At 38.0% G+C, this 12,515-nt stretch overlaps 2 protein-coding genes across 4 annotated transcripts; one reads left to right on the plus strand and one right to left on the minus strand.

Moving 5' to 3' along the window:
* Window positions 1-410: 410 nt before the first annotated feature.
* LOC137600136 (interleukin-18 receptor accessory protein-like) lies at window positions 411-7,904 on the plus strand. Of its 2 annotated transcripts, none has more exons than XM_068321577.1 (12): window positions 411-647; window positions 823-1,024; window positions 2,502-2,661; window positions 2,741-2,909; window positions 4,691-4,762; window positions 4,943-5,072; window positions 5,211-5,365; window positions 6,241-6,378; window positions 6,676-6,783; window positions 6,860-7,003; window positions 7,085-7,200; window positions 7,400-7,904. In XM_068321577.1, exons 1-12 carry the CDS (start codon window positions 560-562, stop codon window positions 7,604-7,606), a joined length of 1,689 nt encoding a protein of 562 aa, XP_068177678.1. In that variant the 5' UTR covers window positions 411-559; the 3' UTR covers window positions 7,607-7,904. The 2 variants fall into 2 exon arrangements, with proteins under 2 accessions (XP_068177678.1, XP_068177669.1); XM_068321568.1 differs by having other exon boundaries at window positions 412-647; window positions 820-1,024.
* A 131-nt stretch (window positions 7,905-8,035) lies between these two features.
* On the minus strand, window positions 8,036-10,739 carry LOC137600147 (PEST proteolytic signal-containing nuclear protein-like). 2 transcript variants are annotated; one of them, XM_068321598.1, is made up of 6 exons: window positions 10,589-10,649; window positions 10,026-10,044; window positions 9,776-9,953; window positions 9,378-9,452; window positions 9,232-9,287; window positions 8,036-9,120 (listed from the first exon to the last, which is right to left on the minus strand). In XM_068321598.1, the coding sequence occupies exons 1-6, from the start codon at window positions 10,635-10,637 to the stop codon at window positions 9,009-9,011; spliced, it is 489 nt and encodes a 162-aa protein (XP_068177699.1). In that variant the 5' UTR covers window positions 10,638-10,649; the 3' UTR covers window positions 8,036-9,008. The 2 variants fall into 2 exon arrangements, with proteins under 2 accessions (XP_068177699.1, XP_068177691.1); XM_068321590.1 differs by lacking the exon at window positions 10,026-10,044 and having other exon boundaries at window positions 9,776-10,002; window positions 10,589-10,739.
* Window positions 10,740-12,515: the final 1,776 nt, after the last annotated feature.

Genomic DNA, 12,515 nt, shown 5'->3' on the forward strand with positions numbered 1-12,515 from the left:
ATTTTTTAACACATTTTTCATTTTCTCCTAATATTTATCTTATAATAATAATAATAATAATAATAATAATAATAATAATAATAATAATAATAATAATAATAATAATAATAATAATAATAATAATAATAATAATTCTGTCTAACCAAGATCAGTGTGTCTGTCATCATTTAATGAACTGTACTACAGCCTTCTTCCTTTAGATGTATGAAAGAAATTTTGTTTTAGTGATTAAGTTCAAAGCAAAGTCAAATATTCTTTCACTTTTGTCTATACACGAAGGGGCTTTGAAGCTATGCAAAAGAAAATTTGGGTTCCAGTGAACTCTTGTTCAAGTTACATAACAGGAAATTTTAATCTTCCGCCTACAACAGCTTCTATTTGTCCCGTGGAAATGGTGTGCCTCTTGTTGCTGCAGTGAGGAACAAGCTTGAATGATGTTGGCCACTTTGGTAGGAATCTACTGTACATGTGGATATACAGGGAGAAATGCTGAAATTTAAAACGGTTTCATGAGCATCATGACAAAAATTATCAATTTTTACACATTTAAAGACGCAGGATGCAAACTGGATACTTTCTGTTTTTTGCCTTTTTTCCAATTTATTTGGAGGGGTGCTGTGTGGAAAATCATCAAAAGAAAAGAACAGGTACTGAATTTCAACAAGAACTGCTTTTTAAAATTATATCTGAATAATTGCTTAGTTAATTTCTTGACTGTGATTGTCTACATTGATTGAAATTAAACATGTATGGTATGCTAATGTCTTTTTTTCTATACAATCAACATGAAATTAAGCTGAAAATTTGATGATTTCTCAGCAGGGTGTCAACAGGATATCACACATCATCACTACAAAGTTGTGGAAGGGGAACTCTTCATGATGCCATGCTTCACATGTGTGAACCGGCATGCAGAGATGGTGTGTTTCAGGACCGACGAAGACGGAAATGAATCATCCTTTGACTGTGGGAGGACATTCCTAGCTGACAAAAAACATTCTGGAAAGTACATGTGCGCCACAGGGTAAATAACGTTCTTATTACAATAACCATTTCCAATGTTTCTCATTAATCTTTATTATCTGACCATCTCTTGTTGCAATAGCTTGAGATCATAGATTAGTATAAAGACAAATAATAAATAGAAGCAAGTATTACAAAAATGTAAGAATTTAACACATCTGAGAGCAAATAAAGGTCACAGGTCAAGCAATACAAACTAAATTACATTTGATCAGAGTTCTACAAGTAAAGTGGAAAATGCTTCACTTTAACCAGAGTTTCTGAACCATTCATCATTAGTTTTCTATTGACTGATAGAAAACTATTATTGACTAATCTATTGATACTTCAACCGTGTTCCTCTATTAACACACCTATAGTTGGAACCAAACTGTTATTCTTACCATACCCTCTACATTTTGGGGCTTTAGCCCCCTAGACCCCCTTTCATTTTACCTTGAGTCTCCCATTAATACCCAGATGTTCTGAGAGACCTCTGGTCATAGTAATGTACAGTTTCTGGTTAAAGTACAGTGGTGCCTCTACTTACGAAATTAATTGGTTCCGGAAGAAATTACACAAGTAGAAAAGTACGTAAGTAGAGAAATTCGTAAGTAGAGGTATGACTGTAGTTTAACTTATCATCTGAATAGAATAACTTTATGTGTAGATATTTTATGCAGTATTTACTTTAACACACATCAGTACCAATTAATTATAACATTGTTCCACAATTTCCTGTGTGATACTATGTTAGCTTGAACTCAGTACTTTGCGCATCGTGTTGGATGATATTTTCAAATGCATGAGATTTTTATGAGCCCCCTGTACTTCTAAGCATACTGCTCTACCCACAGTCTAACACACACACACACACACACACACACACACACACACACACACACACACACACACACACACACACACACACACACACACACACACACACACACACACACACAAACAATGTCACACACACACACACACACACACACACACACACACACACACACAAACAATGTCACACACACACACACACACACACACACACACACACACACACACAAACAATGTCACACACACAAACCAATGTCACACACACTCACACACACACCTCAAAACACTAGATTAATGTTGGACCAGTACTCCAGATGGACTTGGTTCATACATCTGGTTAATTTTTTGCAAACAGCACCATTTCCTTTTCAACTGTCACCAACGGAACGACAACTAACCACATCACCACACGGGTATCCTGTATTTGACACTAACTGCGTGGGTTGGCAATACATAAATTTAAGACAAAGCTATCACTGCAATGATCACATCATTTATAACTTGTTATCTCCCACACAAAAACAGGAAAGTAAATTACAAATCATCTCTAAGTTATTCTATGCAACGTTATCAGCATACATGACAAAGTACAAACAGTAACGTGGTTTTGATTCAGATATGTGACTGAGCTTCAACCAAGTTGTCATTTGTCCGCTGTCCAGTGGAGGCAAGTTGTCCATCCAACTAGAGGTGGTGAAGAAAAAAAGTCTCCAATGCTTCAACCCTGAGGCGAGGAGTCAAGAACTGCGTGTGCACGTTGGTGGCCGGGTATCCTGCCCTGGTGTCAACTGTAGTGACAACACAGATGTCATCTGGTCCAAGGTGAAGTGTGAACATCAAACGGATTATCCATTTAATAATGGAAAACATGACTGAGACTAGTGTGTATATTTTCTTCTAGGGTAACAAAGCAGTATCTGCTCAGCCTAGAGCCTCCTGTGAGGAGTATGGCTGGTTACATCTCTGTCAAGTCAGTGAACTTGATTCTGGTATTTATTTCTGTGACAGACAAATAATGGAGAAAGGATTTAAATGGATCCTCAGGAGGTCCGTTAATGTCACAGTCGTACGTAAGTCATTGGTATGTACATTTGTCACAAAAAAAAAACCGAAGGCATTTTTTGTTAATCATGAAAAAACGGCATAATTCCGCATTTAGGTTAAAGGTAGGTCCTATGAGCCTAAATCTTGGATAGTTAAACATCCATATTTAATAATTAAAACAAACAAACACATGAAACATTTAATTTTCTGGGCTGGCCAAAATGCAGAAGATAGAAATATTGAAGATGACCTAAATAGGTTTCAGGACCATGAATAAAGGATGTTCACATGAACATGGCAAAAGGTTTTAGCCTAATGCTAACGGTCTGTATAACATAACATTAACACCCCATAGATTAAGATGTCACATTATGTCAAAATAACTCAGCAAAGAGACCACCTGTAAGAAAACTGTAACAACCTGCCTGTTGTTTCAAACATTATTGCTGGGTTGTCACCCTGAGAATAAAATTTATGCATTACCCCTAAAAAACCACACCCTGGCTGTATAGATGGGAGAGATAACTAACTTACTGATCCAGAAATAATGGAAAGTAATTTGTGGTGTTTTCTCCACTAAAATTCTGGATGTTTTTTTTAAATAACATTTAAAGAGAGGACACTAGATATAAGTATTCAATTACAAAACAGCAAATAAGTGCAACACAGTTTTAATAAAGTGGTGGTCTATCAGTCTTTAGCCAATACAGTTAATCTGGTCAATATTCACTTTTCAGTGGAGGAAGGTAGGGTCATTGTTCCTCATTGTCATACAGCCATTGCTAATTTAAAAAAAATCAGATATGACCTAAGCACAAAAATTCACAAATCAGATAATGTCCTAAACATATGTATTTCTTTCATTCTATAGGAAAAAAAAAGAAGCAAGACTTTTCTGTGAAAAAATATTTGCCCTCTTTTCTCTTTCAAATTCAGTTTTGATGACAAATTCATTTTTCCATTTCTGGTATGCTAGTATTTACCCATTACACTCACCCTCTGAATTTATTCACACCCTGCTTTTAATTTCAAACCACTTCCTGTTCTACAAATGTCAAATGTGTGTGGTTAATGTAGTATCTCTTCCATGCCAGATTGCATGTAAAATGTAATTCTAGTTTATCATTTACCTTTGGTTTGAGTTTTGCAATGATTACTGTAGATTATGTATTGAGAATTCATCTATACATGAGACTGGTCAGTAACAAAATCTGCTCAGATCAATCACAAGAACACTTCATCTTTGGTAGCCCTGCAGACTGTACTGGAATCCTGTTTACCTCAACATAGATACCTTTAAAAGGGGGAAATTATGTTTTTTTAAAAAGATCATTCTGAGAAATATAGTCAAAACAACATGAAAACCCACAATGATGTCATGGAGCTCACTGAGCATGAGTAACCTGCTTCATGACTTACTTTCTGAAGGTTGAACAGTTTAAACCTTCAACTTTCAGCTTCCGCTATTCAAATCAATACAAAATTTTCCTCAACTTATTGTATTTGTCGAAGCCTTCCAGAAGAATGTTTCCTCCCATTTAGTCATATGTGTTTAATGCTACGTACTCAACAACAATTATAGAATGCATAAAAGTATTTCACTTATTGTAACGTCTAGAATCGTAAAATCCTCCATATGAGGTTGTCAAAGGTCTTTTTTCAATTCAAAATTGTGTCTTTTACCTTCATCTGAAGAGAATTTCTTAAATATTGGTCAAAGTGATGCTCAGATCTGATTCAGTGTGTTATTTTTTTCAGTAGATGGATTATACTGAAAAGGTTTTGCTTTTTTCTCCATACATAACAGCTAATTTGAAGCGAAGTTACCCTCCCAGAATCACATATCCAAAAGACGGCGAGACAGAAATAGCCGTACTTGGTAAGTGTGAGAGGATATAACTTTTTTCTGTGTATCTAATGATAAAATAAAATATTATCGTTGTCACTAAAAGGTTAACACAGTGATCAACCGAAAGTATTGTAACTCACTCCTTGACAAGTGAAAACTACCGTATGTATCAGGGATCGATTGTGATTCCATGTTCCATTTGCATTCCAGGTCAGCCTTACACTCTGGAATGTAGGATATATTTTCCTTTTGAGATGCCATTCTCTCCAAATGTCTCATGGTACATGCACTATGGTGGGAACATGGACAATATGACTGTGCTGCAAATGGAATCTCATCAGTGAGTCACTTTTTCAACATCTTTAAATCAGACTTTTATAATAAATCGATGATGTTCCGTTTGTCCAACTTTATGAAATGATCTTCAGCTTGGTTTACATGATATGTTTTCATCATATTCATTTTTCTTCTGATTCAGACAAGATAAAGCAATTCTTGAAGAGTTCAAGGTCACACAAAGAGCCATCATTAAAGAGGTGACTCTGCAGCACTTGAGCAGCGCATACAGCTGCATTGCCACTAACGCCAATGGAAGCAGTCGTGTCACCATCAAGCTCAAGAATGCAATTAAAGGTCCGGTTGTCCTCTTGTTAACTTCATGTATTTTTGAATTTATACTGTAGTTTATCATAATAGTGTTGCAGCAAAGGTTTTGTAAATTGTATGGCTATGAATGCTGGACAATACACTCGATAAAGACTATTATGATCCTCCAGACTTCACGCCAGGTGTGTTCACCTAGAACAACCAATGTGTAACATGTTCCTCACGTCAACACCACAACCAGATGGTAGGTGGTGAGAACCTCAGCAGCTGGTGGTGTAGATCAAAATTGTCTTAAACTGGTTACGGGTAAACCTCAGTGTTCAGAGGTAATGAGTTTGAATCCAGCAGAAGACTTACTTATACCTCTGCAGCTTCTGAGGTGCACCAGTGACCCGTTCATATTTGCGCAAACTAAAAAAAAAAAGAGGTCAATAATGATGTAACCACCTCAGTGAGTTCAGAGGTGACATGTTCACACAGACCTGTCTGCTGACACGTATCAATGATCAGCTTGAAACAGGTAGAATATTATGCACGCGACATGTAAAGTCAAGCTGATTCACTATGTGTTTTAGTGATGTGAATAATTTAAATGAATAATCTCTCAGTCTCTATTCAGTTAAGAAGCATTTCATTTTTTTCCCCCACACAATATTTTGTTTTACTTTTTGGAGCGTGACCCACTGGTTCATTTGCATCTCCAAAAGGAGAAAGTACATGCTCATCTTTATTTGAAACAAACGTTCAGGATAAACTTCCCATCACCTAACTAAAGACAAGCAAAGTTAAAAACAATTAGTGAAGGAAGTAGCAAGGAGTCAGAATCCAAAACAGCATCAAAACTTTGGATTTAAAGGCACAAGTTGTGAAAATGAAATGTGGATTTTGTACTTGGGTTTCAGGGAAGTGGCTGTCATGGTTTCTGTATCCAGTTACCTCTTTGCTGCTGATAGCTGGGCTCGGTGTCCTGTTACACGTGAAATGGTTGGAGGTACAGCTTATCTACAGATCTCACTTCCAACATGGAAAACACAGTGGAGGTCAGAATGCATGCAGACATCCACACACACTCACACACATGCACACACACAGACATACACACACACAAACACGCAGCATGTAGATCATAAAGCAACCACTCCTTACATGCTCTAACATCCAATAGCTTTTTATTAAATGAGACTTCTTATTAACTTCTAATGACTTGTTCAATATTCTGCCACAGATGCGTATTAAATAAAAAAATCAACAACTACATAACAATTAATAAATAAAAACATGCAAGACTCTAGAATTGAACTGAAAATGATTTGGTGTCATAACTGTCTACCAATCAGCCAAGAAAGAGTTTGATGTGTTTCTGTCGTGTGTGTGGAGTCCTCCATCAGCAGAGGTGGAGGGAGATTTTACCCCTTCCTCCCTGTCAGGACCTGACACCAATGAAGGTACGGTGTATTTAAATGGATGTGTGCCTTCACATCAGGTCGTTTATACAGTATTAACAAGTATTTTTACTGGCAGCGAATTTGCGCAGTATGGAACCACTGAACTCTGAGGAGGGGAAAGCCTTCCAGAGGGAAGTGGAAGTCCTGCTACCCCAAGTGTTGGAGGAGCAGTGGGGGTATCGCCTCTGTCTACTGGAGAGGGACGTCCTTCCTGGAGGAGGTGACAGAATTAGCTGTGTTCATCTGTGTGCATGTGTTGACCACATCATGAATGTCCCTGAGAGTCTGTTTTGCGTTGCAGCATATACAAATGATGTGGTTCTTGCAATAGAGAGAAGTCGAATGCTTATCTGTCTCCTGTCAGCTGAATACTTCTCCAACACCAATGCTGTGTTTGTCCTGGAGACAGGAATTCAGGTAGGTAGACATGCAGGAGAAGACTGATCACACAAAAACAAAGCTTCACTTTATCCTTTTATCCACATATTTACTGCAACCAGAAAGTATGTAGAATCAGTTCAGTTAAATTCTCCTCAGTTGAGTTTGAGTAGCAAATTTAGTTTTATTGTAAAAACTAAGGTTTATGTTTCATTCATTACTTGGTCCATATTTTTAGGCTTTGCTCCAAAACTCGACTCTCAATCTCCTGTTAATATGGACAAACAGAACCTCTGCGACCGCAGATGAGATGGACTGCCCACTGCCCCCGCTGGTCCAGAGGGCTTTGAAGGTTCTACCAAGTCTGGACTGGACACCAGGAAAGTCTGACAGAGCCACCCGCAACTTCTGGAGGTCTTTGAGGAAGGCTATGCCCAGAGAGTGAAGCCGCTTTAAATCCAGTAGGATTTTCCACACATTTCTTTCATAATGTAAATTATATCATCTTCACTGCAAACCTTTGTGAGGCTAAAGAAGCCTTTAAAATGTCAAGAAAATGTGTGATTTATTTAAAATATATCAAGAAGTTCATCTTTCCAAAATGACTGTATAAAAAAACCAAGTCGTTTCTTAGAACTTACTTTGTATTTCCAAGTGGTTTGTATTGTTTAACTGGATCAGTCGACCATCACCCCCACAATATTTAGAATCAAGCTAGAAAACTGAAATGTACACACAATGTATAACTTGAAATTCTGACAATTCACTTTCACATAGCAGTTTCTGGCTTAGCTTGGCTAAAACAAATTAATGGTGAAAGGATCATCATTCAGTCCGACAGCAGACACAAGTAAGAAATAAACATGACACGCAATAAATGATCCCAAATTTTATTCAAAGTTTTAATCATGTCTTTGTCAGTTTTGTTGATATTTCATGTGGTGGCAGGACACATTTATGCCATTCATTTAGGGGAAACCCCTTTGTCACATTTAAAGTCAACATTTATATTTCTGATAAAGGGATCTTCCAAACTGTTACTGTGGTAAATACTGAGTTCAACTTTCTGAAGTGTGGGTTGTCAGAGAGGAAAGTGGAGTTAAAAAATGTGTCTACTCATTGCTAACCCATATTTTCATCAGGCAGAAGTCGTTCAACATGATCAGCACAGGCGCAGCAGCACACCAGTCAATCCAATGCAAAACATTCCGACTATAATAATCCAGAAATGCATTTTGCAAATTTAGTAAAGCAGACAAAAAAAATTACCGTAGTGATAAAAACACTTCTATTGAAGGAGCACAGCTGGTGAAACAGAAGGAACAAACTCTGATGTTGAGAAACTAAATCAAACAAATCTATTGTGAAACTAATCTATGCCTGATAACACACATTAACACAGAACCACTGTCCAATTTGTGGATTTAAAAATGAAACTCTACCACACTACTATGTACATTTTTTACACAAATATTACACAAGCAACACAAAAGGGGCACAAGAGCTCTAAGATATTATAATTTGTCACTAGCCAGCAAAGAGCAACTGCAGCAAACTTCAGTTACATACTTTATGGTGGCTAATTTGTCCCATTCCCACTCTTCACCTCTCAGGATGAAGCGTGACACTGTGGTACTCTCGTCTCAGTTAACCTCAGCCAGTCCAGACTAGATATTTATGGTCAGTCACCATAAAAAGGCTTAAAGTATCCACATGTATATTCTACACAGTTGAGAATTTCTCAATCATCAGACTATAATGAGGAATATTTTGAGCCTTTGTAGATAGATCCTACACAGATTTTTAACTATACAAAATGATCTATTAGCGCCCAAAACTGTCGCCTTTTACAGTTTGTCTGACTGGGCCTTCATCTTCCTCTCCCAAAGTTTTTGATTATCAGAGAAACCCTGTTTGCCTTTATTAAAGGAATTGGGTCCAGCAGATGTTGGCGTCTCCCTGAAATGTAGGACAATACTCATGATTAGGCCAATTCACAAACTAATTAAAAAAATAGAGAGAAAGAGAGCAACGAAGATGATAATATGACAAGTGTGTTAACTACTGTACCTGCCAACATTTTTCATCCTCATCTTTGCTTCTGGAGGCATTTCTTCAGGTTCACTCTGCAGAGCAACAGAAAGTTAAGGTCAACTTCTCACTGTTTTCAGTTTATGGATTGAACAAGAAGAATATTTCTGTGTATGCAAACTTACATCATCATCTTCATTAAAGACAGATGCCAGCCCTGGCTTTTTAGGAAGAAGTGATGGTGTGGGCTCTTTGGGTTTCTGGAAATGGTTTTTGAGATTAAAAAAACAGAAATATCAAATTTTTTAAAAAATCACACATCGTCAGAGGCTTCATCAACTAACAAGAAATCCTCTCAGTCAGTACAGTTTTGGTATGTTGATACCGGCAATATCATGATTAATGAGTAGTAAAATAATTAATAATTTCATCATACATGTGTTGAATCTCTCACGTTGTAGTGTTATCAGTGAATGTGTGTTTTTTTAATGCAATTCCACCATTGAGCATTCACAAATACATCAAAAATGAACCTTTTTAACACAACCTCTGCATGGCATTAACCTCCAGGCTACACACTCACTGTCGCTCCAAGTTTGATAGATATGGGATTCGACTTCTTCCCCACTTGACTGCTCATGCGAAAGCCTATCTTTGAGACTTTTCGTGGGGCTGATGGGTCTCCTGAGGAATCATCCTCATCTTCAGGCGTGAGATGCTGGGATGAGCGTTTGGCTGCTGTCCCTTCTCCTCCCACAGTGCTACAAGAGACAGGCTTAGTTGTCACTCTGCCTTCCTCCTCCTGCGGCCCTGCTTGAGGCAAGACAACTCACCAGGGTGAACAACAGTTTCCTGTGAACTGGAGAATAACAAAAGATATCTATATCTCTTTTATTGTGTGGTTAACTTTATATTCTACCCCTCAATGGGCCAGAAGCCGTCTAGGAGGGACTGGATGTGCAGAATTTACAATCTTTAGCAGGGTTGGTGATAAATTATGAGCCCTGGGATTAATTTAGTTCAGTAAATAATAAAACCTTGTTCCTCATTCATACCGCAACCACTTGCGCTAGCTAACCCAGACTACCGCTCCCCGAATCAAACAACCGCAAATCTGTCTGCAACATATAACTGATGTTATTAGTGCATCATCAGGTTAACGTTAATGGTAATTTTACAAAAGTAGTTGCAACCAACACATTTTTTACAGAACTATTAAATTGGGAAACGCTGACAACGTGTTTCGTGCTAGCATCGGCTTCCGACGTGAAACGAATGTTTTGTCTAACTTCGTTAGCTGGAAGTAGATTTCATGCACAGCCACTAAATTAAACAAAAAAATAAATACACTTTATTTGTCAACCATGTTTAGACGTTAAACCAGCGCAAATATCACCTCCGTCGTCGGTAGAGTCCCTTCTATTTCGGTCGTAGTCCGCCATCATTTATCCGCTACTCCCTTCTTCTCGTCTTACGTCATCTTTGTGTTTGGTTTGACGACTGTAAATGAAGCGAGAGCCACCTACCGAGGTGGAGTGGAACTACACCCACTGGTGAGTCCAGTCCGGATCACAATCTGACCATGCTGGGAACGGGCGAACGAACACTCCACTGGATTGTAGCGGTGATCTGCAGCACCATCTAGATTTACAATTCTTTGAATTGTTCTGTTAATGCCTACAGCAAAACACACAGCGACATCCCTGGAAGATCTCACACATTTAATATGTTTGGTTGGTTAGTTGGATGGACAGACAGACAGACAGACAGACAGACAGACAGACAGACAGACAGACAGACAGACAGACAGACAGACAGACAGACAGACAGACAGACAGACAGACAGACAGACAGACAGACAGACAGACAGACAGACAGACAGACAGACAGACAGACAGACAGACAGACAGACAGACAGACAGACAGACAGACAGACAGACAGACAGACAGACAGACAGACAGACAGACAGACAGACAGACAGACAGACAGACAGACAGACAGACAGACAGACAGACAGACAGACAGACAGACAGACAGACAGACAGACAGACAGACAGACAGACAGACAGACAGACAGACAGACAGACAGACAGACCTAAAGTGTATGCTTCTGGAGTTGTGAGGAACCCACAGAACATACAACCTCCAACCAGACAACAGCGCTCCCCACTGCGCCACCGTGCTGCTCCAAGTTGCACCACTGACTGTCAAAATAAACAGACTGTCATGATAAACAGACTGTCAAAATAAACAGACTGTCATGATAAACAGACTGTCAAAATAAACAAAGCTCACGAACGGTTTTTCAGGGTGAGTATTTGCAGAAAGTCAGAGTCAAATGAGTTCAACACTCGTGTTTGCCTTTCATTTCAGGTTGTGTAGAGTGAATAAGGACACTTGAAGGGATTTCTCCTCAATATTATTAACACGTTTCTACATATGCAGGTGTGATAGTGCTCGCCGCCTCTTTCACAAGTGTGGTGATGCCTTATTAAATTATCAGTATCCTACTGCAACTAATAATAATAATACTGTAGTGATGCTCATAATGTTCAAAATGATCGTCAAAAAAGACAATTTCGACCACTAGAGGGTAGAGGAGGGAGAAGAAGATTTTTTTTTTTTTTGCAATAACACTTTGATCACATTCAAACATTTTACAATTTTACATTAGATGAAAGCACTAAAGTGCTTCAGAAGAAAGAAGAAGATTTTGTGCAAAAAAGCTTCAATCACATTCAGAACATTTTACAATTTTTCATGAGATGAAACTTCAAAAACAATAAACACCAATAAATAAAAGGAAATACAATTTAAAAATTAGTGCATTATATCAGGAAGTTTGCAAAAGAGAGGTGATCATCAACTAAAGTGCATAGGACATTTTTGTAACACCAGATGTTCCTAAAGTTATTTAGGTCTTTTGTCATTTTATAGAAACCAAATTCTAGTTTTAAGCGACATCTGATGTTACAGCAAAAAACAGTAGTTGCGTCTTGAACAGTATTGTTTTCAATCCTCCTCTTCCTGGTCATGTAAATTACGAGTTTTGCCTCTCCAGAAATAAAATTTAAAAGTTGCCACTTTTTTTGATTCAATTTCTTGTATCCAGCACCATAAATAAATTTCCTGATATTAAAATTTTGACTGAACAGATTAAAAACATTCGTTAAAATAGCGAAGAGCACACTAGCTGGACACAGCAGGGTTAAAACAGATAAAGCATTGGAACCGATGGCACCGTGTAAAACTCTCCACTAGAGGTCAGCTGTTTTTTTCTTGAGGGGAGGTTTGTATAGAAGAAGAAGTAGAAGAAGAAGAA

This window comes from Antennarius striatus, chromosome 1, assembly GCF_040054535.1.
Source record: "Antennarius striatus isolate MH-2024 chromosome 1, ASM4005453v1, whole genome shotgun sequence".
NCBI classification, from domain to species: Eukaryota; Metazoa; Chordata; class Actinopteri; order Lophiiformes; family Antennariidae; genus Antennarius; species Antennarius striatus.

What these genes read in the sequence shown, in the direction of transcription:
- LOC137600136 (XM_068321568.1), top strand. Translation starts at nt 560, where the DNA reads ATGCAAACTGGATACTTTCTGTTTTTTGCCTTTTTTCCAATTTATTTG. An exon ending in CGTTAATGTCACAGTCGTAC is followed by an intron (nt 2,910 to 4,690) that starts GTAAGTCATTGG and finishes CATACATAACAG; the next exon opens with CTAATTTGAAGCGAAGTTAC. An exon ending in GACAGAAATAGCCGTACTTG is followed by an intron (nt 4,763 to 4,942) that starts GTAAGTGTGAGA and finishes TTTGCATTCCAG; the next exon opens with GTCAGCCTTACACTCTGGAA.
- LOC137600147 (XM_068321590.1), bottom strand. Translation starts at nt 10,637, where the DNA reads ATGATGGCGGACTACGACCGAAATAGAAGGGACTCTACCGACGACGGA. An exon ending in CTATCAAACTTGGAGCGACA is followed by an intron (nt 9,453 to 9,775) that starts GTGAGTGTGTAG and finishes AACCATTTCCAG; the next exon opens with AAACCCAAAGAGCCCACACC. An exon ending in AGGATGAAAAATGTTGGCAG is followed by an intron (nt 9,121 to 9,231) that starts GTACAGTAGTTA and finishes CCTACATTTCAG; the next exon opens with GGAGACGCCAACATCTGCTG.